Source organism: Patagioenas fasciata, chromosome 15 (assembly GCF_037038585.1).
Source record: "Patagioenas fasciata isolate bPatFas1 chromosome 15, bPatFas1.hap1, whole genome shotgun sequence".
NCBI lineage: Eukaryota > Metazoa > Chordata > Aves > Columbiformes > Columbidae > Patagioenas > Patagioenas fasciata.
In genome coordinates, this window is record NC_092534.1 from 13,637,302 (window position 1) to 13,662,818 (window position 25,517).

The 25,517-nt window shown below is 54.5% G+C and overlaps 1 protein-coding gene across 2 annotated transcripts in view; it reads left to right on the forward strand.

Moving 5' to 3' along the window:
- The first annotated feature begins 2,671 nt into the window (after positions 1–2,671).
- MAP2K3 (mitogen-activated protein kinase kinase 3) overlaps positions 2,672–25,517 on the forward strand; it is a 33,161-nt gene continuing 10,315 nt past the window's right edge. Inside the window, exons 1-4 of one of the 2 annotated variants that reach the window (XM_065850928.2) lie at positions 2,672–2,787; positions 21,224–21,256; positions 21,668–21,737; positions 23,603–23,651. In XM_065850928.2, coding sequence (XP_065707000.2) covers positions 2,772–2,787; positions 21,224–21,256; positions 21,668–21,737; positions 23,603–23,651 — 168 coding nt within the window. In that variant the 5' untranslated portion in view covers positions 2,672–2,771. Of the gene's footprint in view, positions 2,788–15,899; positions 16,450–21,223; positions 21,257–21,667; positions 21,738–23,602; positions 23,652–25,517 lie in introns of those variants that run through there. The other variant, XM_065850929.2, reaches the window with a different exon arrangement.

A 25,517-nucleotide genomic window follows, 5' to 3' on the forward strand; every position in this document is an offset into this window, starting at 1 on the left:
CACCTCCTAATCTCCTCCTCCATTAGACTTTCCTTCCAGGCCCTGCAAACCCACGGGTTTATTTACAGCACCCTGGAAATGTGGACCAGCCTTCCAGGGGTGCCAAAAATCCAGCACCCTTGCCAAAATTTCTGGGAGCACTTGGGCTCCATCAGGACTCTTGTCTCTGCCTTTGCCTGTGATGATTCTCTCTGCCTCGGGCCAGCAATTACTGCTGCCTCTGATCTTCCAGATACACTTCTCCAGCAAAGCCTCTGCCGGGTGCGATGGCAGCAGCTCAAGCTGATGAGGAGGTGCGGGAGGAAGGAGCCGTGCTGGCAGGCGCTGAGAGGTTGGAGAATAAAAAGAGAGGTGCTCTCAAGAGGTCTCCATGCCCTGCCACCAACAAGGAGGTGACCATATGGTGACTCTGGTCCCTTCCTTGCAGCCTGTGGGCGTCCATGGAGTGTCCCACCCCAAGCCCCACGCCTTCCCAACCTCTTAGGTGCCCACATTTCCATTTGTGCTTCTGCAGCATTCAAGCGCCAAGAGGCTTTGGAGCAGGCAACAAACCCCCACCAGTGCAGTGCCTGGCGGTTCAAGGCAGGTGAATAAAAACCGAGTGGCTGTTTCATCCACCCTGTAATTGCAGCTGGAGCCAGCAGTGATCTGCAGCCATGCCCGGGGATGCAGGAGAAGGAAGGGCGTCGCATGCAACATGCTCGGGGATAGCAGGGTCGTGCCCTGCGCTTGCAGTGACACCCCAGGTGCCACCAGTGCTGGGGCCGGGTGTCAAAGCCGGTCCCACCGGTCCTTGTAGCTCCACAACCAGCTGCACGTTCGCAAAAGTGCTAATGATGCTCTGCCCTGCAGCAGCACCCCCCGAATCTCGCACCCCAGCACTGGCCCAGCCCAAACCCATTCGACTCAGCCAGGCTGCAGTTCAAACCCTTTTGTTGATTCAGAGATTCTCCGAAGTCATAGAATCATTTAGGTTGGAAAAGACCTTTAGAGATCATCAAGTCCAACCGTAAAGCTAACATTGCCAAAACGGAAAGTTTCCCAGAACAATTAAATTTGCTGTCAGTTTGGGCTGTTATTCTCCTTTAATGTTTGCTAAGAGACTAAAGTAGTCCTGGAAAGACCTTTTAGGTTTGTTTGTTTGTTTTAAGACTATGATTCTAAGTATGTATGGGAAAAAAACGCCTTAAAAATTCTTCTTTGAAAATGTACTAGGCCATAAAATACGTGAACTAAAAATGACTGATTTTATCATTTTTATGAAAACTTGTATTCCTTCCCCAGAAGTTAAACAGGTAGCTCACAGCAATTTTTGCCTCCATTTGCCTCCTGTGCTAAAAAAAAGGCAATGAGGGAACAAATACCGCATACAACCACAGTTTTAAGGTAATATGTTGTCAGGATTCGTACGGCTAAAGGCCAGAAAGGTCCAGTCTGCTCCCAGCTCCTGCTCACCCAGCCCAGCTGTGACATCTGCAGCTCTTGCATCAGAGCTGATGACCCCGTGGTTCAGCTGCAGCGCATTTCTTTAAGAAATAATCCTTGCGTGTGTTGAAAGACTTGAAAGGTGGTGAATCTGCTACGTCTCTCAGGAAGGTAATTGCTCCCCCTATTAAAAACCTGTAATTTATTTCCCATTTCAACTTTTCTAGCTTCAATTTGCAGCTGCTGGATCTTATACCAGGTCCGTTGGAGGCGTCCATCCTTGACCCCAGCCTGCAGTGATTCCCTTGAGCTGACTGGTTTTGGGGCGGCTTTTCCAGCCCTCAAACTGATCCCAAAGACTCTGCAAAACATAAAGCTGAGAACAGGCTGAGGCAGAGCAGCTGTGGTTTCACCAGGGCTGTTGGCAGCTGCCAGCCCTCCAACCCCTTCTTTGTATTTGTGTGGCTCATGCTAGGAATTTTGGCCAGAAAATGGCATTTGTGATCTCCCTTTAGCTTGTACAACTGCATCACTCATGTCTGGTTAGACCACTACATTCTGCAGCCCTGCTCAGGGTTTGGGGAGGCATCCTTGCCCAGGGACGTGCCATGGCACATTGCTGGGCCTGGAGGGATTGATTCCCCAGTGACTTGGAGAGGGATAAATCCCCATCGGTTTTTCAGCCAGACTCCCTGGTGGGACCCATGGAAGATCATGGAATAGTTTGGGCTGAAGGGGCCTTCCCAGCTCCTCCAGTGCCACCCCTGCCATGAGCAGGGACATCTTCACCAGCTCAGGTTGCTCAGAGCCCCGTCCAGCCTGGCCTGGGATGTCTCCAGGGATGGTTCATCCACCACCTCTCTGGGCTCCCTGGGCCAGTGCTGTATAAAATGTCTTCCTCCTGTCCAGATTCTTTTTTGAACCGTGATGTGATGAGCTTGTCCCGTCTCAGCATCAGCGTCCCAGCCCAGTATCACCCTCACCCCCACGGTCCGTGTCCCTGTACCAGGGGAGGCGTGAGGCAGGACAAAGACCCCCTGGGCCGTGCTGCCACTCGGACACCGCCCCCAAACGGGTGCCACGGTGGTGTCAAGCCGGTGGCGGGGACAGCGGGGACACCCGCGGGGCAGCGCCGCCCGCCCGACTCACTTCACCCTCCCAGCTGTGCCCGAGAACCGCGAAGCTCTTCCCGCGGAGGAAGTAACCACGCCTCCCTCCGGCCGCTGACCAATCCCGCCGCGCGGGGGGCGGAGCCTGCCGTCCGTCGCCTGTTCCCCGGCGGCCGCCGCGCTGGGCTGCACTCCGCCGGGCGCCGCGCTCAGCCGGGGCGCTGCGGGGCCGCCGCCATGTCCCTGCCCAGAGGTAGGACCGAGGGGTGCTCGGTGGGGCTGCGGGACGGGTGTTCCGAGGGGAGCTGGGCTGCGGCCGGGCTGAGCCGCCTCCTCGGGTCTGGCGTAACCCGCGGGGACGGCGGGGCTGTTGCCCAACCCGCCGGGCGTGGGCTCCGCGCTGCCGACCGGGCTTCCGCTGCCCGGGTCCCGGCTGAGGGTCGCGCTGCTCTGCGCCTGCAGCCGGGCCAGGGAGCTGCAGAGCCCGGGGCGTGTGTGCGGCGGCGGGGAGGGAGAGGGAGCGACCGGGCGCTGAACCTGCGTGGGAGGGAGGGCGTGAGGGGCCTGTTTTGGTAAAATAATCATTAAAAAAATGCAAGTTTAACGTGCCACGCGAAGAAACCGGCCGTGGCGGCTCAGCAAACATCGTGGAACAGCTCGTACGGAGGATGAGCAGAGCCCGTGACCAGGGGACAGAGTCCCGGTCCCCACGTGTGGCTGTTGGTTTTGGTGACCCAGCGCGCTGCTGGCAGCGCTGCAGAATGACGGAGTCGTGTTGGTGGGCAGAGACCCTCGAGATCACCGAGCCCGTGATGGGGTTTCCCGCTGTCTCTGCTGTACGTGGCCGGCAAACGTGACCGTGCGTCACAGGTGTTATTTATAGAGCATCTCTGTGACTAAGGTGGCCTGGTCGCAGTCCCCAGGTGAGCACAGGCTGGCGGGCATTGGCCCGGGGTGACACCGCCAGCGTGCCGGGAAGACAGGGAAATGGCTTCGCTGGCGTCTCGGTGCTCCGGGGAGCCGGTTGCATCAGCGCCGTGAGCGCAGACCGGACGGAGGAGGGAGCACACGGAGTACGGCTGCTGCCTCTCTTATCACCGGAATAAAATTTGAGGGGTTTTCCTCATTTGGGAGTGATGCACTGGAAACTCGAAGTCAGGAACCATGTGAGCAGATGAACGCACCTCGGCGTGACTTTTTTTTTTCCTCCCCTTTTTAAATGATCCGTGTCTTAACTGGAGGGAATGTGGACCTGAGTTTCCTGTTTGCTGTGTAAGCAAGGGGTGAATCAGCGGCGATTTACGGTGCTGCTGAGCGGAGCTGCTGACTCACAGGTAGCAGCACATGCCTCCAGCTGCCGTCCCGTGTTGAAAGGGATCAACCGGCCTTCTTAAAAAGGCTCTTGCTGGGGCGCCGGAGCCCAGACCTGTCGCTCAGCTTCGCAGGTGCCGCATGTGGATGTGTGGATGGAGGGAAGAGGTGAGCCTGACCCGGGGACTTCTTGGGGGACAACAGCCAAGCTGGACCTAGGAGGATTTCGGGGGAAGCGATCTGGCTGGTGGCAATCAGTGATGCCTGTGGGAGCACCTGGGAGCATGGTGCCAGCTTGTGTGGCCATGGAGGAGGTTTGGAACCCATCTGTGTCTGCAGGTTTTTGGTTGCACGGGGCTGGTGGTTGTGCCGAACCCATTCATTCATTCATACAGTTACTCCTGATGTCCTTTGCTGGTGGTGCCGCACATGTGCCGAGTGCGCCTGGTCTCTGCTGGCACCTCCAGCTCCGGGTCCTCATCTGACCCGAGCTCCTTTGCCTCCATCAGGGCAGCATCCAGCATGGGGATGGATCCTGAGCATTTATAATGCATCTGCCTCTTCAAAACTCTCTCCTCTCACCCCGCTGTGTGTCCATGGTGGGTTTTGCATTTCTCTCGGCGGTGCTGGCCTGCCGAGCGGGTTTGCCAGTTGCCGTGTAGGGATGCTTGTAGGTCTGAATGTGTGCATCTGCTGCTGGGCCTGCAGACGGTTCTGGCAGCACTCGCGGCAGCTCCTCCTGCCTCTCCTTTCGGGCAACCTGAGTTTAAGCTGAATTTCCATAATTTTCCTTAGGGAAATTCAGCAAGTGGCCTCAGGTTTGCTGGTTGCCTTCTCTTCTTGGACTTGAGTTGGTCACGGTAGTCGATGGAGGGTGATGGGTCGAAACTGTCGTGTTGGCTACTTCCATGATAGATGCGTGCCAAAACTCGCGTGCCGTCATTTTGGCTTAGTCACGGGTGTCTGCTGCCTCGGGAGTTTTTGGGGATGCGTGTAACTGGCTGTGACACGCGTGATAGGAATGGTGCTGGGTGAGAGCTTTGCCTCCGCTCCGTGCTAAACATAGCTTGGGAGATAAACACCTTCTGGGGATTATGCGAAGCTTAGGAAGGATTTCGGCTTTCTTCCTCTTCCCATTGCTCCTATCTGCTGGATCCAAATTACCTTATAGGATCAGGTGTGTGGGAAAACACTTGTGTTTGGGTGTTATCTTGCGCCATCAAATATGCAAAAACTCCGTTGTCTCGGGTCACCAAAACTCCCTCGAGCTGTGTTTCATTGGATGGGTGGCACTGAGGGAAGGAATCGCGTGTGAAGCTCCGGAGCTTTTAGGTGAAACAGCTGCTGTGAAGGGAGGAGTGCTGTACCTGAGAGGTTAAAGCAGAAGGGGAGGAAGCCTTGGGGAGTTTGCAGCCTTTGGTGTGTGTAGAAGCCCGGTGGAGGATGCTGAGTCTGTGTTAAACTCTGTGCGTGCAAATCCAGGCTGTTTGAGGCAAATTTTCTACCTGTGTGTGAAGACCCGTGCACCCATTGCCGTGGCTGTTGGCTGTCACTCGGGTGGCCTATGGGAAGCCCCTCCTGGAGGGACAGGTGGGAGCATGCACCCAAAAATGGGGAGTTTGCTGGAGAAAGCAGCTGCGGGGATGGAAGATGCACCGGTGGGGGCTGGAGGGAGAAGACCTACTTGGCATCCCCTGTGCTCACCCAGTGCCCAAATAATTCAAAAGCAAAGTTTTCTGTTTAGGGGAGAAATCTTCCTCTGCAAAGGCAGGTGCTGTTGGGGAGGGGGGGCAGGATCCAGGGGAACCAGGCTGTTTCTGGGGGGGCAACTTTGTTTTGCCACTGAGGCTGGAAAAAATCAGCGGTGAGAAAAGCCAGAGCCTGGGGCTGAACGGGTGCTTGTTCTGGTGGCGTCTATTCTGGGTGGGTAAATAAGTCATGGGGACAGGTCCCTCTGGCTGTGGCCTATGTGGGAGCACGTCACTGTCATGCACGTCAGTTGGCTGTGAATCCCGTACTGTCTCCTGTACCATTCACGCTTTTCCTGCTACCACCCCCCCCCCCCCCAGAAAAGAAAGGCAGTTTTGCTGAAAATACACGTGTGGCTGTGACCTGCAGAAGCAGAGCTTTGGCTTTGGGCTCCTGTCACCTCTGGGCAGAGCAGCCGCCAACCTGATGTCCCCTGGGTGTGTGTGGGCAGGGGGTGGCAGGGCTGGGAGCTGTCGTCCCACTAAAACAGATAGTTTAATTCTAGGTGAAGAAGTATCACGAAGCTTGCATCTAATTAATTACAACCATATAGAGAGCGCAGCACTTTGCTTCTGCCCTCCTCCTCGTGCTGCTTTCTGCTAGAATAACAGTGAGCGCCTGCAAAATATCACCTTGGATGCAATAAATATTTAGCTGTGCTTCGGCAATCTGTCTGCCTCCCTGGAGGGATGCTCCCCTGCTTTTATTCGCTGGATAATACTTCTCCCTGAAGGCTGCTGCTTTTATTTTCCAGCTCTGGGCTGCAGTCCAGGGCTGAGCTGGAGTTTGCTTTGCCTCTGTTTGCAAAGGGTGGTCGTTGCTGGAGGAAACTCAGCTGTGCTTGGTAGAGCTTCTCTGTGGGTTTGGGTTTCTGGGCCTGGTGATTCTGTGACCCAAGAGGCAACCGCTGTGGACATGGGGCTCTGTGGGTTTTTGGACGGAAGATGTTTTTTACTGGTATTAGTAAGGCTGTTTGCTGGGGAAGGAGCTGAGAGAGGAACTTGTGTTGGCTGAGGAGGTGATTTTACTCTACCAATAAAAAATGCTGGGTTTTACTGGCGTGACTCGGGATCGCCTGTGGGGACATATGGAGCTCAATCCACTCACCGCCTGCTTTGCTGACAATTTGTTAGCACAGGTTGAGTGTTAGCCAGGGATTTTGAGTGGGGGAAAGGACAAAGAGGACTTTTTCATGGTGGAAACTGGAAGTTTTCTGTTTTTAGCCTGGGAGATACCCCATCTCCCTGCAGCCTCTTATCTGCGTGAGGACGATGCTGCACTGATACGTGGCATTGCTCTGAGTTTAACTGTTGCCCTGAGGAATGCCATAATTACCGGGCAGGATTGCAGCTATCTCAGATACCGTGGTAGCGTCTTGTGGCCCAGCTGGGCTCGGTTTGCGCTGGCTCCGAGTCTCTGCTCCCTTTTCTGGCCCTGGGATGGGGCTCCCTGCCTGCACCTTTCCTTCCAGCAAAAGGCTGGAGCAACCAGCAAAAGGTTGGTGCCCGTGCGGGATGCAGGGGGTTGTGGTGTGGGGAAGGCGAAGGGCAGGATTTGGGGGTCCTGTGGTCCCAGCAGGCTGGGGAAGGAGGGAATCGCTGCCTAATTCTGGGAGAGGTTCTGAACCCACAGCAGGGTAAAGGTGGGAGCAAAGCAGACCCTCTCCAGCATCTTTCCCCCCCAAGTAATCCTGTGCTGTGTTGTCCACGTGGCTTAATTAATCCACAGGCTTAATACCACAGGGCTCCTTGGTGCACTGTCTGCTCCATCGACCTCTTGCAAGAGAAGGTGGGCAGCGCTTTGGAAGAGCATTTCAGGCTGGTGGGCTTTTCTGTGTGCCGTGATTGCCCTGATGTGCAGCTGGGTCTAACACGGGGGAAACGGAGAAATGCTTGAATTGTGGGCTTTAGGGTCAGGAGGGACATTGGGCTCTGCCTGAGGTCAGGGCATTGCTTCCAGAAATTACTGCAGTTGGTTCAACAGCTTTTGGGCAAATTAAGCCAGATTGTGTTCCAATCTTGTTTGTAAAGACATCCAGTGCTGTTGGGTTTCTCTGAGATGTGAGTGTTGTGACCTCGGGGAGCTGTGTGGTGCAGCAAGATGTCTCTGCCCTGTCCCCGGGAGTGGTGACTTCATAGCCCGGGGAGCTGGGGAGGGAGAAGGGTGAAGGTGAAGATGAAGGTCTGGCCGTTACCCCCTCCCCTGGGTGCTGGGGGAGTCCAGCACCTCCCAGCCTGTTGCAGCCTCCATGCTCTGGAAGGTTGTGGCTGAACTAGGTCCATCCCATGCTCTAAGCCTTAATTTCATCATTTCAAGTGAAATGCTTTTTTTTTTTTCTTGAAAAAGATAAAATTCTCTTAAAACCGTAATTTGAGTGGAAGAGGAGGAAGGATGAGGAGGAGACAACACTTACCAGAAGTTGTTTGTAGAGCATCCACCCTTCCTCCCCCTACACCACCACCAAAGAAAAACCTAGTTTTGGAAAGGAAGAAACCTCCAGAGTGCTCGATACAAGTAATTTCCCACCAGAGGCTGCAAACCTGAGCTGTGGTTTGGCTCTGGCATCGACCTCGCTGCTTGTATGGTGAACCTCTGAGGATGACGGTGCCTGTTCCCTCTGCTCCCCAGGCCCTGCTTGTACAGCACCAACTGTCCTTTGTCACGGGGCATTTGTACCTTGCTCTTCTCATCTTCTGCCGTGATAGTCCCTGTTGTATCATTAAGGAAACTTAAAAGCAGCTTTTAATTATTTAAAATTAATTTAATGATTGATTTAATGATTTAAAACCTTACATTTCCAGTAAGGAATGCACAGGTGGGATGGGGTCCTGCCGGCATCTCTTTGATGCCGAGAGCCGTGTTGTCCCTCACCGGTGACCAATGGGACCAGTGGTGCAGTGACCTGTGGTGCAGGGCAGAGGGACAGGATGGGAAGAAGCCCGTGCGCAGGGCTCGGCAGGTGACAATCATGTGTCTGACAGATCATAAACACGCAGGGCTGGTTACGTGGACAGGCTGGGGGTGGTTTTGGGGAGGATGACAGGGTTATCTAGGGAGTGTCAGCTTGTCTGGGCTTGCAGGCCAGTTAGATACTTGTTTGTGGTGTGTGGATATAAATTCCCTCCTAGCCCAAGTTGTGCAGGGATGGCTGATGCCGTTGCCGTGGGAGCTGGCTGTGGTGGGTTGGTGCTGTGCAGCCCTAGACATCTTTACTGGTTATGACAGGGCAAGGTTTTAAAGTAAAGGAGGGGAGATTCAGACCAGATGTGAGGACAAAATTTTTGACCCTCAGGGTGGTAAAACACTGTCCCAGGTTCACCAGAGAGGTGGTGGATGAAGCATCCCTGGAGACATCCCAGGCCAGGCTGGACGGGGCTCTGAGCAACCTGAGCTGGTGAAGATGTCCCTGCTCATGGCAGGGGTGGAGCTGGGAAGGTCCCTTCAACACAAACTATTTGGTGGTTCTGTGATGTTACTGGTAGCCCGTTGAGATGGCAGCACCCTGCCCTAGCTTACTGGAGGACATTTGCCACCCATCTCCAGGCAGCTGGAGCAGATGTCCTCTCCTGCTGCCGGCATCTCTCCCTGCAGCAGACATTTCCTATTAAAGGCAGTGAAGGGCAAGCACGCTGCGTGGTGCAGGTGCCTTTTGCTGTAGGATGGAGATCTTTTTCCTGCTGTTGGAGTGACAAAGTTGAGGTTTGAGAGGGAGATGATGGAGCAGCCGAACGTGCAGCCCCGAGGACCGGCGAGGATGGTCCCTCTGAGTCAGACCTGGCCGCCTGCCCCACGGTGCAGGGGGAGGGTGTTTTTGTAGCTCGTCACTAAAAAATGACGTGGCTCTTTTTCTGAGCGCCAGATGTGCTCACCGTCAAGGCTTTTTAAGAAAGCTGCTCTGCATAGTTCAGAATCCCCTGCCGCTGCGCACTGCCTGGTCTCTCTCCTGACCTGCTGCCAAGTTGTACCTCAGCCAAAGATGAAGTGATCGTGTGCTGATACATGGCTTTGGCTGTTCTTTGTCATCTTCCAAGCACTTTTAAAAGGTGCTTGGGGGGGTAGGTGGCAGCCCCAGCCCCATGTGCCTGTTTGTAAAACCCTGTGCTTGCACCCAGAAAATCCCTGCCGGCAGCGGGCAGGGCGGTGAGAGGCATTTTTCTTTGTGTGTGTGTGCGTGCACATGTGCTCAGCTGCCTCCTGAGGTTTCCCGCGTCTCCCCGCAACTAAAATCATCCACCCTGTGCCCAATCCGTACTGGACTTGCCTGTGATGCTCCCTGCCGAACGCTGTTCCCATCGGTAGGAGCTTGGTGGTCAGAGGAGCCAAAGGTGCAGAAAGGAGGATGCAGGTGCTGGGGGGTGGGAGGTGGGTGGTGATGCTGCCGGGGGATCAGCGTGGACCCGGACCAGCTTTTTCTCTTTGGCAGCACCCGTTTTTGTTAAGGCTGGAAGCAGCTGCCTTAAGGCTGCCAAGAAAAGGAGGTGGTGGTGGGTGTTCTAAATCTGCTGCTTTTACAACCGCTGTCTGAACTCTTCATCAGCCTCTGCAGCCTGTTTCCTCCAGGTTTTTAGTTGATCCTAGTGATTTCCTGGCTGCGAGCATCATTTGCTGCGAGCATCGTTACCCTCGAGCACCCGCGGTGAGCACCAGGTGCCGGAGGGCACTGGCACGGGGCAGGGCTGGGGTTCTTCTCCAAGCCAAGGAGACCCAAGGGGCTGTGCCGTAGCTGTGCTGCCTCTTGTGCTCTGCAGACACTGCTCTCCTGCCCAAGAGAAGCTTTCTGCAGGTATTAATTACACCTGCCCCTGGTTTGTTGAAGGATGCTGGGGTGATGAGAGTAAAGCAGAGCCTGCAGGAGGTGCCTTTAGAAATCACCAGGCAGAAATTGTGGGTGAATTTTAATTGAAACTCTTATCAGCCTTGTGTGTAGTTTGCTAAGGTGCTAGAAAACGACTCAGCTTTTCCTCCAGCGGTTCTCCTGTACGTGTGGTTTCCTTTTCTGTGTACGTTCCAGGTTGCTGCAAGAGTTTACCCTTAATTTTGGATCCACAAAGAATTTCATGTTCGGTAACTGTGGATTTCCCCGTGGGGTTTTACAATTGCAGCTCAGTGAGGGAAACCATGTGTAACCGTCGCAGGGAAAGGAGCCAACGTGTTTTTCGCTTTATCTCGAACAGGTTTGACGTTTCACACGTTTCCTTCCAGCTCCTCTCCCTGCCGTCTCGCACGCCGCCCTGCAGAGCACCGCTCCTTTCCCCAAAACGCAGCTGTGAGGCTCCGTCTTGGGGGGTAAAGGGGATTTTTAAAATGTTATTATGTCTTATTTAAATGGAAATGGTTTTTGGAAGCCCTAAGTGTGCCCCATGAGAAGCTGCAGGCTGGGCTGCCCTTAGTCACCGCTCATGAGCCGGATACGTTGGAACCGGCTTTACTAGGAAAAGCCTGCACCGCTCACTTCCCCTGAACGGCAGCGAAACTGCAGTGCAATGGGTGGATTCAAGAGAGATAGGCCAGGAGTGGAAAAAAAGGGGAGCAAGACAAATAAAACCCACCCGAAGGGAAGCAGCGGAATGAGGCTGTGCCCTTCCCATCAGTGAAATGCTGCTGAGCTGCGGGCACTTTGCCTGCAATTCCCAGGTGTGAATCAAAGCTGCCCTGTGGGTACCAGGCAAATCTGCCCCAAAATACATGTTTTCCCCATGCAAAGCTTTTGCAGACTCAAAGAAGAGCCTGTGGGAGGGGAACACAGAGGGTGATGCTGGGCAGTGGGGCTGGCAGCGGCTTTCGGCGTACTAATGGTCCAGGCTTTAATTGGGAGGGGGATTTTTAAGCTTTACAGCAGAGAGTTTGGAGGGGCAAAAGTAGAACTGTTTGTGGGTGACCTCTGCAAAACATGCAGTTTAGCAAGTATGTGGTGCTTCTATCTCTTTATAAGACAGATATATCTCTATTTAACTCCCTAAAGCAGTGAGCAGCAGGAGATAATCTCATGGACTGGTTGGATGTGGGACATGTTCTGGGAATGTGGATGAACATCGGTCCTCTGGGGCAGAGGAGCAGCAAAGGGGGACCAGGAGGTATGTGGTGCAGGTCAGACGGATGATGAGGTTGAGGCCAGAAGGGGCTGCAGGTCTGGTTAGTGGCAGGAGAAGCTGCAGGTCTGTCTCACTGTGGCTTTCAGGAGCCAGATCTCCCTTTGCTGTATCAGCCTTTTTTCCCGGCCCCTGTTGCAAGCAGGTCATGGGCACCAAACGGGTCGCCTGCTGCCTCTTTTAATTTGGGAGCATTGTTAGTGGGTAAGACTGAAGCTTTTCGGCTGGGCCCTGAGGTTTGTGTGCGATAACAGGCTTTACATGGAGATAAGGATGAGTGATGGCCTGAGGGGAACTGGACAGTGTCCATATTCCCCGGCCGCTCTCAGCCTCTGGTTTTCCTTCCTCCTGGTTCATCTTTTTCATTGTGATGGGGTGGATTTTTCTCTCAGAAAACCCTGATGGAGGATCTGGAGGCTCCAAGTGTCTGTGTCTGCTTTGCACCAGCCCTCTGGTGTGGTGAGCCCTTTCCATTTGTGTCTCCCGCTCGGTTCCATGGAGCTGGGAGGGGACAGGTTGAGGGAGGCAGGGAAAAGGGATGGCACCAAAGATGCTCCAAAAAGAGCGAAGAATTGGTGTGGGACAGCAGGAGGCATAGGGGAGCATGCCATGGTGCTTGCCTGCTGCTTTCTGTAAGCTGCCAGATTGGAAAGAGACAATCAAAGGTTTTCCTCCACCCTGGAGATGTGGTGCTGGCTCATTGCCGGAGACCGATGTTTTTTACTGAAGATGCTGTGTCTGAGCCATGGCAGCATCCCTGGGCCATCCTGGGATGGTGGAGAAGCTCCTCTCTCCTGTGTTCCTCTGTCTCAGCTGTGTGGAGGATCTTGGCATGGATGTAACTGGGGAAAACCACGGTAAAAATAGCAGGTGAGCTTGTTTGGTGTGTTGGACATAGATGTGCGTGTTGGTTTAGGCAAGCAGAGCACGGTCAGTGGCTGGCGCTGGCGGACAGACCTGCTCTGACTCCTGGATCCCCCCAGATGAATTTACCACATCTGTGGTGAGATAACAAACCTGAAGTGTGTAAATTGTCCTTGCTTGGTCCCTGGGATGCAAGAAACTCCAGGCTGTGGGATGACATCGGGACCTTCCTCGTGCTGTGGTGTTTCTTGTTGGTTTTTTTCTTCCCTGCATAAATTCAGTTTTCAGGGCAGGTGCCTCTTCTGTCTTACATCATTTGCAGAGATGAAATCACTCTATGCCTACCCAAAAATAAATTGGAGGGAGAGCAGTAGAAAGCTTTTTTCTTTTTCATAATTGCCTTAGAAGCAGAGAGGAAATACTTTTCTCTCTTGCCAAGTTTACAGAGTTTTTGGGACACCTGGAAGTACTTGTGTTACATCAGTTTGGATAGAAAAAGAGTTTCTGTTGACTCTGTACAGCTGACAATTAAAAAGTCAAATGACTCTTTTTCCTTCCCCAGACAGGAAAAAAAGCTAACGGTGTGCCTCTCGTCAAGATGATCTATTCCAAAAATGGTTTGAGTTTTCTCTCCCATCAGGAAATTATCACCAGCCAGTGACATCAATTCCAAACAGGTTTTAGTTTTTCATGGCTTTGCCTCTGGGCTGCGAAGTCCAAGGGAGGAGCGTTGCTCTGGGAGGGTGGGCACCGTCTGGCAGGGAGATGGGCACCGGTGATGGTGGTTCTGCCTCCTCCTCTTTCTCTGATTTTGTGGTTTTTAGCTTGCTCTTTGCTTCTCTCTAGCACTGTCTCCTTTGCCTCCTCCCAACAGTTAAGGCATTGGGGCCGGGATTACTTCCAGACCTTGGTCTCGTGGTGCTTTACCAACATCTGCAGCTGAGTCGCTGCAGCTTGTGCTGGTCCCACGAGATGGCTGGTGGCCACGGGTTTCACGCTGGCCGTGCACCCTGCGGACTGGCCAGACCCGTGGTTCCCAACAAGCTGTGGGTTGGGCTAATTACCTGTCCCAAGCATTTTCCCACCACTGCCTGTCCTCTCCTCGGTGGGTCCACGTTGACATTGTGCTGCAACTGAGTTTTGGCATCACGGAATCAGAATAGTTTGGATTGCAAGGAGCCTTCAATGCTCATCTAGTCCAAACCCCTGCGATGAGAAGGGACATCTTCACCCACATCAGGTTGCTCAGTGCGGTCTCTGCTGCTGCTTTTTTGGGGAGAGAATCTAGCCAGAGTGATGGATGCAAAGGACATGGTCTCCAGCCCTGCAGAGGATGCTCTGCTGTCACCTTGGCTCAGTGCCTGCTCCCTGTGGCCGTAACCACCTTCACACTGAGGTTTCGCACCAGCTCTGGTGCAAAGCGGCACAATAGCGTGTCCTATAATGGCACAGTGCAAATGCCATCTAGCAGGTGACTTTAAGCTTCCTGAAGCCAGTCTGCTCTCTACTTGTGTGGGATTCTCAGAGGGCAGCCTGTGTGCTCCACCTTCACGGGGCTGCAGGATACCAAGCTGCCACCTTGGAACAAAACACAAAATTGAACCTTTTTTCCAGCGCTCGGGGTTGTGCAGGTAACCTAAAAATACAACTGGGACGTCACTGGGCGGTGACATCCTCCCGGAGCTGCTGGCAGAGCCGGTGTGGCTCGTGGTGGCGTTATCTGGCCGGTGCACGGAGCCAGGGTGCGGCTCCGGGCCCCAGAGGTGTCTCTGGCTGTTGGTGCCTTTGGCAAATGTGCCATTCCCAAATCCCTCACAGGTACCAGGAGGTTGTGTTGATTTCACCTAGCCCCGGTGTCACCATCGGTGTGACATCCCGCTCTGTCGGAGGAGACGAGCCCCGCACGGTATTAGTGACTGATTGTCCCCAAAATGAGAAAGATGACCCTGTTCCCTTTCCAACTGGATTTGGTTCAAAGGCTTTGTTTAAAAATAGAGCTGCCGCGGAGTTTCCAGGCTGCGGGTCCCGTGCATGGCTCGCGGACCCGGGGCTTTCCCGTGGGACGTGCACCTCGTACGTGGAAAAGCGAGCGCATCCCAAGCTTGGGGCAGCGGCTGCGATACAGCCCTGGCCAGGGAAGCTGCTGCGATTCCCGGTCGGGTAGCAAGGAGCAGTCACACAGTGCACACCATGGCATGGACCTTTCTGCAGCCAGAAGAAAAAGGAGTATCTTGTGAAAATTGCCTCTTTCCCCTCTTTTTCTTCTTCTTTTTAAGATGCTTTTATGGAGCTCTGTTTCACACCATCCCTGCTGCTCGGCTACTGAAACCTAAAAGGGCTTATTCAAAGGAAATGGTGTTACCCATCCCACCCGTTGGATTTAGGGACTTTCTGCTCCGAAGCACCTCTGACTTTGTGGGTGTCTGTAAAGAGCCTTGGAGCATTTTATGTCTGGGTCAGGGAACTGGCCCTCAAGCCAGAGGGTTAATGAGGGGAGGACAAGGCAGCATCGTTCACCCCAGAAGTGCCAGGGACAGGTGCCGGTGGCTCTTGGTGCCATCTGCGATCGTGGCTCCTGCGTCAGCATCCTTTATGTGCTGATGATCTGTGCCTGAAACTATACCCTGGGAGTGGAAATGCGCCTGAGAAAATATCTTCTGCTGTCCTTCTGAGGCTTATATAAACACTATTTAAAATTAGAGCTGCTCATTATGTTGGTATGTGCATTTACCTTGACCTCTGACTTTTCTACCTACAAACGCGTATGGCCCGGCACAACCCGCAAGTTAGGGAACAGCTCAGGAGCGAACCGGAGGCATGTTTTCTATAATTAGTTGAAGGTAAAGAAGCTAGTACAGTATCTCCCCTTCAGGCTGACAGGGAAATTGAAAACAAAACTGCAGCCCATCAAAGCCGAGTCTGTCTTTGATCAAGAACTTCAGCGCTGGCTTCTGCCACCTGGTTTTGAGGGAAAGGGGAAGAGCAGTGATACTTTGCTGTGACTTTTCTTGCATTTCTTTGCAGGAAAATTATTCCCCCCCTCCCCGCCCCCGTGCCTTCATCTTTCTCCCTTGCTTTTACCAGCCAAATCCATGCAGCAATTTATATTTTGCCACCAGAGATGCCGTCTCAGTTGTCACCCTGGAATAGCTGCTGAGCTCTGTGCCGATATCGCCATGGAACAATATTTCTACTATTTGTTGTGGTAATAGTTGTTAGTGGCAAAGCAATTAGCGTGTCACCTGCAGCACAAAGAAATGTGACCTCGTTCTATCCCGGCATCCCCTTGGCGCCCAAACCAGCGAGCGTGGGCTTCCCCCTGCTGCGGTGACAGGACAGCGGGCGCTGTCCCCAAGCCAGGGCCGCTCCGGTGGGCTCCCTGGGGAGGGGGACGAGGAGGCAGGAGCGGCTGGGTTTGAATAATTGAATTTATCGGAAGAAAACGCGTCCCAGCGGGATGCGCTGTAGCAATCCGGAGCTTCGGTGGCTCCCGGCGCTGGATCTGGCTCCCCCCCAGTTTCCTGTTGACGTCACCTGCTATTTCACCGCTGCAGTTTTTACAACTGTTGAGCTTTTCAAGGGTAATTGGAGCCGAGACGGGCCAACCTCGGCAGCTGCCGATGAGGGAACACGGCGTTACGTTCCTTATCTCCCCCGGCTCGCCTTCCCCGCTGCTCCCACCAGCCCCGCGGAACCCAGGGAACCGGGGATACTGGGTGAGGAGAGCTGCGTGAAGCCAGCGAGCCATCCGGGCCGTGCATTCCCACCGAAAATAATCATCGGTGCTTGCAAGAAGTGCCGTGGGCCGGATCCTGCGGGGTTTTTTTTTTCCCCATCCCTCTGTTCTGCCAGGCGTGCCAGCGCTGTTCTTCATTTCTGAGAAACCATGGACAAGAAGCAAGGTACATGTTGCAATGTCCAAAGCACGTGGTGGGGGAGAGCAAAGGGCCGATTCTGGTGCTAAAAGGGGCCGTGTAACTTTGTTGGATCAATCCGTAGCGTTTTACTTCTTTCTCCTTGCTTGGGCGGGGGGTCGGTGTCTGCAGCCGAGGATCTGATTTTTAAAGCACTGCAAACTTGTGTGTTTTGTGGGGGGGTTGAAACACTGGCATCTTAATTGTTTAAAAAAATATCAAATCTAGCATAGCTAAAGGGAAATATTCGGAGGCTAAAGCCAGCTCCTGGCTCCGGTTTTGGTTGCGTTCCCGGGACGCAGAGTTTTCCAGCAGCTCTGGCGTGGTCATGCCCTGCAAACAAGCCTGTTGTGTTGGAAAGGGGGTGCCCCCGGCAGGCAGGAGCTGTGATTCAGCACAGGCTGACAGGTTCTTTTGGGGCTGCAAGGGGCTTTTTCTGCAGCGTGGATTTTTCCTCCTCCTCGCTTGCCTTTTTTGCAGAAGTGGCGAGCGTGGGGCGGCGATGGCCCTCGGGAGCCCCTCGCTGCAGCGGACCCGGGCGGGTTGATGAGTGACAGCTCTCGGCAGGTTGAGAGCTCTTTTTCCATTTCCACAGATAGCTTTTTCCACTCTCAACAGCGGAAAACAGCACAAAGCGTGCCTGTGAGGAGCTGGCTCTCGTGACTGAAGCAACCAAATTCCCCCCTCTGCTTTGCACCCTGCCCTTCATTTGTTTTCTTTTAAAATTTCTTTTGGTGCTTCTTTAATTCCAGCTCTTTCTCTGCAGCAGGGCTGCGATTCACCCTCCTCCAACCCTCTGCCCCTCAGATTGAGGAGAACCGGGGTGCATCCGAAACCTTTTCCCCAGCACTAGCAAAGCAACACGGCTCTGGAAGGAGCCTCCTGTGCCACAGCCGTCCCCAGGGCTTCACCTGGGGCTGGAACCAGGCAGCACAGAGGTTTAATTTCAAAGGTTGGCTCAGACAAAGAGTTTTATTTACAGTTCATTAGATTGTCCTGTTCATTTCTCTCCGCCCAGGCCAGCGGAGTGGGCAGGATAAACCTTCCAGGGAGGGGTGCAGCTTAATGGGACTGAAGTCGCTGGTGGCAAAGATGAGGATTCAGATCTTGAAATAAGCAATTCCAGGAAACGTCTGTCAGTTCTTATCTGGTGGAGATTGTAGCATGAGAAAAAAAAATTGCTAGGGTTTTGTGTGTGTTTTTTTTTTCTTTAGGAGGAAATGGTTCCTTTCTTACCATAAAGGATGCAGTTGCGTGCCTGCAGCATCACGTGGGTTACAGTCTCTTCTGCACCAGGAACTCCTGTCAGCTAATTTTCCCTGCCCGGGTGCAAGGCGTTGTGCCACATGTCCCTGCGGCCAGCAGCCCCTTCCACTGCGCTGGCAGCACCTGGCTGTCCCGTGTCCCCAGGGCTTGCAGCAGGACCCTGGGATACCCAGGACATGTCCCCAAATTGCCTTGTCCCCCTGCTGCCTCTTTGCCCAGGTGGAGGGATCTCCAGAGGGCAACTGTGTTGCGTTGTGCTTGCAGCCACCCCTCTTGCAGGAGCTCAGTGCCCTGGGAAACCGGAGTGTTTCCAGGGTTTTCAGGTGACATAAACTGTTCTTCACATTCCAGCAATTCCTCCTGCACTGACTCTAAATGGGAGAGACGGTGCCGAGGCCGCGGCGGTGAGGAGGAGCTGACAGCAGCTGCCTGCGGGGGCTCAAAGCAAATGCTGCCCTGTGGTGTGGGACAGAAGGGCTTGGGTTGCGAGGTCTTGGCGTGCCCATCCCACTGCCTTTCTGTTCCTCGCTTTTTCCCGTGGGAGGAGATTGCTGGGCAGTGCAATAGTGGGGCGGCTCTGCCTGCCCCGAGCACGCTGTGCAGAGCTCCAGGGCTACTCGGTGCTTTCTCTTTGTTTTCGGGCTGTGCTCAAGGGGAAGCGCCTGCCCACTCCACCTCCGCCCCGCCAGACCTGCGCTTGCAGCAGAAGTTTGCAGCAAGAAGCTCGTAGCAAATTTTGGGAGAGCCATGACAAGCAAATCCAATCTCTGTGTTGGCTCCCCCGGCTGCAGGGCAGCATCTCCAGTGATTTTATTCCTGCAGGCGTGGGCTGAGCTGGGTTTTCCAGCAGCGTAGGTGGCCCAGCCAGAGCCTGGGAGTGGTGGCAGGATATCTCCGGTTTAATTGGTGCTTTTTCAGGTTGGAGCCAGGAAATGCTTTTTGGGGCTAGGTGTGACGGGGTAGGAAGGGGATCATTGCTGACCCCGGTAGTATGATTCGGGGAAGTCATAGGCAGCAGTCTGGGGTGCAGAGAAGGGGGCTGATGTGCAGGATCCCCAGTATAGCAGAGTTCACAGGGGATGACCAGTGCTCAGAGATGCTAAATGTCACTCTTGTATGGTGCAGGGGGTTTCTAGTGAGGAATTTGCCTGTCCCTTTGCTGCCCCTCCAACCTGTGTTTGCAAATCCTGCCTATGAGCTTGGGCTCCACCGAACAATGCACCCCATTGATTCCCGACCCCAGACTGGGTGCTCCCAGCTCCCTCCAGCCTTGCTCTTGCAGCCGGGGCTGCAGAAGGGCTGACACCCCAGCCTGCGGATGCCAGGCTTGGGGACACGGGGACTCTGCTCCTAGCTCGTGAGTCACCGACCGGCACTGCCAGGGGAGCTGGTGGCACAGAAGGCGCTTTGTGCCGGCTGTGTGGGGTTACTATGGCAATTGGGGAGAGGGAGAGCAAACAGATTAAGCAAAATAGCAACCAGGATGGGGGGCATTTCAGGGCTTCGTGTGAAGGTGTGGTTGGTGGGTGCCTGTGGGGCAGCTGCGTGCAAATGCTGTTCGCCTTTTTGAGCAGGTCATGGATAGAGATGCTCGGTGCCAGGCCCCAGTCAGCAGCAAGCTAAATCCATCCCCCTGGGTGGGACGGGACACGTGCCCACGGGGACCTCCCAACCTTCCTGGGTGCAGAGGGATGCTGTGAACCCTGTTTTTTAGGCTCTGTGGTCAGCCCCCCATCCTGAGTAGTGAGAGGCTGAGTGTGGGAAGGGATGGCATTTCTGAATGTGTGGATGGCATCTTTCATTTGGCTCCCTTTTGCGTTTGCTCCTGTCGTCGCTCATCTTTTGCAAAGTGTCGTCAGTGGGTGCGCTGGGGTGTTGAGAGCTCCCCCTTCCAGCTCTGCTCGGTGGCTGATGAGGAGGGGAAACTTTGCAGGCTCACGAACTGGAAGCTGTGATCACTGTGACATGGTCAGGTCTCTAGAGATGGTTTCCAAGCCGAGCAGGATCGGTTTGGCGTGGAACAGCTCGCTGTCAGGTTTTGCCAAGCTGGAAGTTCCCATTACTCTCGTAGCTCATGGGAATTGTGCTGGTACCAGACCTTGGGGAAAGGTGGCAGATGAGGTGGGGACATGGACTGATCGGTGCTGATCCCCTCAGCAGGGATGCTGCTGGTCCCGCCATTGGGACCTTTGCAGTGTGTTGCAGACCAGCTTTCCCCTGCAGCCTCAGCAAGGTTTGTGTTTGGAGGACAACAGGACTGGAAAAGTGCGTTTCAGGCACCTGTCTTATCTGAGACACCTGGGCCTGCTAAGGGAGGGATGGAGTCTGTCTGTCCTGCGAACAGCTGTGCCTGTATCGTCCATCTGTCTCGCTGCTGCGGGAGCTCTCATGTGCTGCATCTCCAGCTGAAATCCCGGCTCCTCACCTCTCCACTCCCTTTTCCGGCAGCGTTCAGAGTGCTGGACTTTGTCCCTGTGCCTGTTCCCAGGAGCCAGGCGGGTCAGAGCCATTTCCAAGGGCTGTCCAAGGCCACACCGAGCTGCCTGCTCCCATCCCAGTGCCCAGAGCACATCTCACTGTTGGTGCTTTTTAATCTCTTTCCCAGGTCTGTGCAGCCAAAAGCATCTTTAGCTGCAAAGTGGAGCTGTCCCCTTGTCTCTCTGGGGAGGTTCAGGACTTTGATGCTCTCAGCTGTGTCACTTCAGCCCCCGTCCCAGCCCTGCATGGTCTGGGATAGGTGGGTGAGCTGTTTCTGATGGAGGAACATCTGGGGCTTTGGCGCACAGCCTGGGGTGCGGAGCACCGTGGGGAGCTGATTCTCAGCCCTGTGCATGTCTCCTCTGCCCCTTCCTGCCTGCTGGCTCCCCGTGTTCGTTGTCCCTTGTCCCCGTAGTGTCATCTGCCAGTGTTTGGCCAGCCCTGGGCCTGCCCGAACCCCATTTCCCTCTGCAGTGATGGGGTTTGTTCTCTCAGTGCCGTTTGGAGGTGGGGAGGAGTGGGAAGAGCATCATACCCCCAGTCACTCCTGACGGGGGGTCCTGCCTTGTCTGGTGGGGTCTCAGCCTCTGCAAACCTGTTTTGTGGCCAGTTCGCTCACTACTGTCTCTTGTAGTCAAAGCTCATGTCTGGCTTTGCCCTGGTTTCCCTTTGTTGAGTGTTGGGTGTCCCCTCTCCTGCTGGGACTGAGCCCTTGGTTTTGCTTGAGGTTTGGTGGTCCTCACCCTCTGTGCTGGGGGACTGTGGGGCAAGGAGGGACCTGACAGGGAGCATTTTTGGGAGCATCGCTAATGGCATGGGGACCTCTTGTGGCTGGAGAAACGGGGATAAGGCCAGGCTTTGCTGGGCTTGGCTCTGGCAGCCCTGCTGCCTCCCTGTGCCTGCAGCACAGCCAGGGTTGCTCACCTTGGGCTGTGTGAGGGTCCACAAGGGATGCAGGCTGGTACCCGATGGGTCTGGAGGATGAAGGCTCAGCCTCTGTCTCCTTTCTCTCTTTCAGATTCCAAAGGATCCTTGGAGCCACACAAACCGGGTAAGCACCAAGCAGAAACTGCAGCTTTAACCCATTTCCTGAACATAAGCAATGAAAATCCCCAAAGAGAGGGCACTGTTAATGGCCATGAAGGGTAAAGAGTATGTTTGGGGTGTCTGAGAGCACTGCAAGGTGATGCTTGGCTGCAAGACGTGGAAAATGGTCTCTGGCAATGCACCCCTGGGTATTTCTGCAGGCAAGTGCCCAGCAGGGCCATTGAGACCTACCTGTGCTTCTGGCTCTTGCCTGGAATTTTGGGCAAATGGGTGTGAGCACTGTGACGCTCTTGTCATCTTGTTGTAGCTGCACAGTGTGGGGATCCAGGCCCTGCCTGGTGGCCGGAGGCAAGGGGATGCTTGAAGGCAGAGAAGTAAAAATGCCAATTGCTCACGTGTGCATCTTCTCTTCCAGTGAAAAGCAAGAAGAAACGGGAACTGAGGATAACATGCGTCCCTATCAAACAGCCTGTTGCCAACGCAACGTAAGTGTCTCTGCTGCTTAAAGCCAGCCGGTGGTTTTCTGGAGCTGGATCCATGGAAATGGTCTGTGTAGACTTTACAAAATCAGGATAGTTAATTTTTTCTCTTTAGCTCTGTCTTGCAAATGATGAGAGGGAATTCCACACACCTGTGCATGCGACACACCAACACAGCGTGTGTCTCTCTGGGTAGTGCTCATTTGATTTGAAATGGCTGAAAGGTAAAGGCTGGGAGAGCGCTGGGGGATTCTCTTCTCTCTGCTTATGGCTGTGCTGATACCAAAGGGCAAAGACATCATGGAGAGAGCAAATGTGCCCAAGGGAGGGAGGAGGAGAAGGTTTTAGTGCAGGGAAAGGGGTGATGGCAGCAGGACCATGGCAAGAGGAGGGGGGTGAGGGTTGGGGGTTGCTCTGCATGGCAGGATGTCTGTCCCCGGACCTGTGCACCAGTTCAAGTTGTTTGCAGTTCCTCGCCTCAGTGCAAGAAGGACATGGACGCCTTGTGTTGTTGTGCTGCTCGGTGTCAGGAGCTGGTGCCCAGCAGTATCTCAGGGCACTGGAATTTCTCTCTGCCCTGTTTGTTTCATGCAGCTGATGCTTGTTGTGCTGGGGGGGAGGAGAGCCCAGGGTAGCGTCACTTGGTTTGACAAAGACCAGATGGCTTAAATTTCACTTCCATGGTGCTGTTCCAAAACACCTTGGGCTGTATCTCCATTGCTGAGCCTTGTTTGCTCTGGAAACCCTTTCTAAACACCCTCTCAGCTCTGGGAAAGCAGTAAAATCCCTGAAGGGGAAATATGGTTACCTAAAACCCCAGATAGGTAGGGCAGATCTACTGGAGGGGGAGCCAGGGAAACTCCCCCATTAATACTGTGCAGCTGTGTGTGCACACGCCGAGCCCTGCGCACAGCAGCCGCCTCCTTTCCCCCATGGCTGCATTTGTCTGTGCTCCTCTCCACGTTTGGATTTCCCCTGGAGAAGGCATCGCGCCAGAGTTTGTGGAGCACTCGCATGCCTGGAGTGCCCCTGTAAAGCTGGTGCCAGCTCCCTGCAGCTCCTTTGCTCCACACTTTTCAAGGCGCAGCGCAAATATTTGCACAGTGCAAGGTTTTGCTGCGAGCCTGCTGTACTTCCTTGAAGCCGGAGGTGGTTGTATTTGTCTGATGGGAACTGAGAAGCTGAACCAGTTGGGCAACCTCCATTCTTGGAAGGTCCCAGGGGATGGGGAGAGCAGAGAAGCGAGGCACAAGGGCCAAAAAGCTCACGGTGGCTCTAAAAGTACCCTGCTGCCCGTAATGGGAAGTGGGCAGCGATGAGGATTTAAAAAGCCATAAAGGAAGACTTTTGCCTGCGCGGCGTTGTGCGAAGCGTGCCGCTGCCGTGCTGCCTGCGCTGCCTGAAACGGGCCCGCGAGTGTACACAAATGACTCACGGGTGAGGAATTACCTGTTGTTCCCTCGGCGTGTGTTTCGGGCTACGTGGCCATCCTCTTACAACACCTGCCTGTCAAAACATGACAGCTGAGCCGCTCTGCTGCAAAAGCATCTCATCCCACCGGTCTCGGTTCCTCAGGCTCGTCTCCCGAGCGGGGACGGTTTTGTAGCTGGCTGGGTTGATGCATGTCTCGCCTCGCTGGCTCTCGGGGGTTTTCACTAGCTGGATACAGCGAGTGCCTTGTGGGTGTGGGCTGGGGTGTTACTGGTACGATTAAAGCATTTGTGAGTATTTGGAGGGGGCTGGTTTGAACCCACAACAGCAAGGTATGGTGGAAAGTGGCGGCTGAAAGTGCTGGAAGGAATGTGAAACCTGGCTCTGGCCAAGACGGGTAAGGCTGGATTTTCTCCTGATTCTTTCTCTTTTTCTTGCAGGCCCCCGAGGAACTTGGACTCCAGGGCTTTCATTACCATTGGAGATAAAGTACGTGTCAATGTGGTTTCTTGTTTGCTTGCTTCCGATTTTGTTTGCCCTTCATATGGAGGTTTCTGTGGATCATGCCTGACAACCTGCTGTCAAATCATAGGATAGTTTGGGTTGGAAGGGACCTTAAAAACTCATCTAGGCCCACCCCTGCCATGAGCAGGGACATCTTCAACCAGATCAGGTTGCTCAGAGCCCTGTCCAGCCTGGCCTGGGATATCCCCAGGGATGGGGCATCTCTTGAGATTTCAGAGCACCCCATCAGAAGAGCGGTGCTGTCCTGGTGCGGCCTCATGGGCCACATCTTTGCAGGGATGGGACATCTCACCTTTCCCCTCTATGTATTTAGAGCAGTGATTGGTGGGGAGCTGAACATGTCACCTTGCCTGCAAGATGGGTGGCATCAAAGGCTGGGTGGGCAGTTTTGTCCCTAGTGGGAGATCACAGTGGCCCCACTGGCCACCTTGGTCTGAATGCACAGACCCAGCCCATCCACCTTAAATCAGCGTGGCCTCACCGTGCTCTCCAGCTGCCCCAGACAAAGTCCCTTTGTCCTGCTGACCCACAGGGCTGTGTCACTGCCTGTGGCCCGGGAGAGGCTGGGCATGAAGCTCTCAGGCTCTCCAAAGCCTTTCCTAGTGACCTGATGAAAAACACTGCTAGAAATAGCCACTGTCTCTCTTTTATTTCATTCTCTCATTACGGGCTCTCCTGGGGCTGCATAAGGCTGTTTGTAATGGAGCTAAAAATACCGTGCGGTGCATTGGATCAGCTCTATGTGAAGCTGCTTACCTTCCAGGCTGGGAGGTGACTTGACTGGCGGGATCTGGGCACCTTGGTGCAAGGTTTTAGGGTTGGGGGACAGATAGGAGAGGAGAGGAAGCTTTGGCTGGATCCAGAGAACAACTCTGATGCCTGGATCATTTTCTGGCCATTGTGTCATCTGTGTTAATAGCCTGGGGAGAGATGCTGTGTGTAACAGCCAGGGTATGGCATGTGCAATGGGAGGGTGCTGTAGCTTAGGGAGAGCTCTCTAGACTCGCTTCTTCCCCTGCTCTCCCTGTGCTGGTGTTTGCAGGAGGGGTCTGATCCAGGTGTTTTTGGAGCACTGCAATGTGGGATGGAGGAAGAGGGCTTGGACAGAAGGCTGGCTTTGGGCCATGGGGATGGATGGTGACCTTGGGTCCATCAGATCTGTGCTCAGTAACCCCAGGGTGAGCAATGCTGGAGGGGAGCACCAGCATCACCTCTTGGTGCTGGGCAGGGCGATGCTGGTTCCTGGAGCGTACTGGAAACCGCCAGCTTCTGGGGAAGCCTTAGGGTAAATGCCAGGAAAGAAAAAAAATAATATAATAACCTGAGACAACTGCAGAACATGTGTTGTGAGAGGCACCAGATCCTTCCTGGAGGCCCCTGTAGGAGCCTGCACTGCTCCTCTGGAGCTGCCCAGGGCAGGGAGTTGGACATGTCCCCCCAGCCCTGCTCCCATCTCTGCACCCACCGTCCTGTCCTGCCCAGGAAAGGGCCGGCACCTTCCTGTGCCGGCAGCGCATAGCTCAGCGCTGAGCTCAGGCTCCCACCTCCCTTGCTCCCGCCTCGGCCGCCTGCCAGCCACATCTGGCTCAAATAAACGGAGACAGGGCTGCCAGGAAGGTCCGGCAGAGCTGGTGGCTGCTGACTGCGCTGCGGCCGATGCTGAGGGGAGGTTGCTGGCCAGGAGCCCGGCAGCCACATCTCCCAGCTTGGCTCCTAAACGCCAAAAGCTGTTTCCTCTCTGCTCTGGGCACAGCTCGCATGCACACGCTATCCAGTGTTTCCCACCCTCACTGCCTTTGTGGCTACTGGGGCGATTTGGCATCCTGGTAT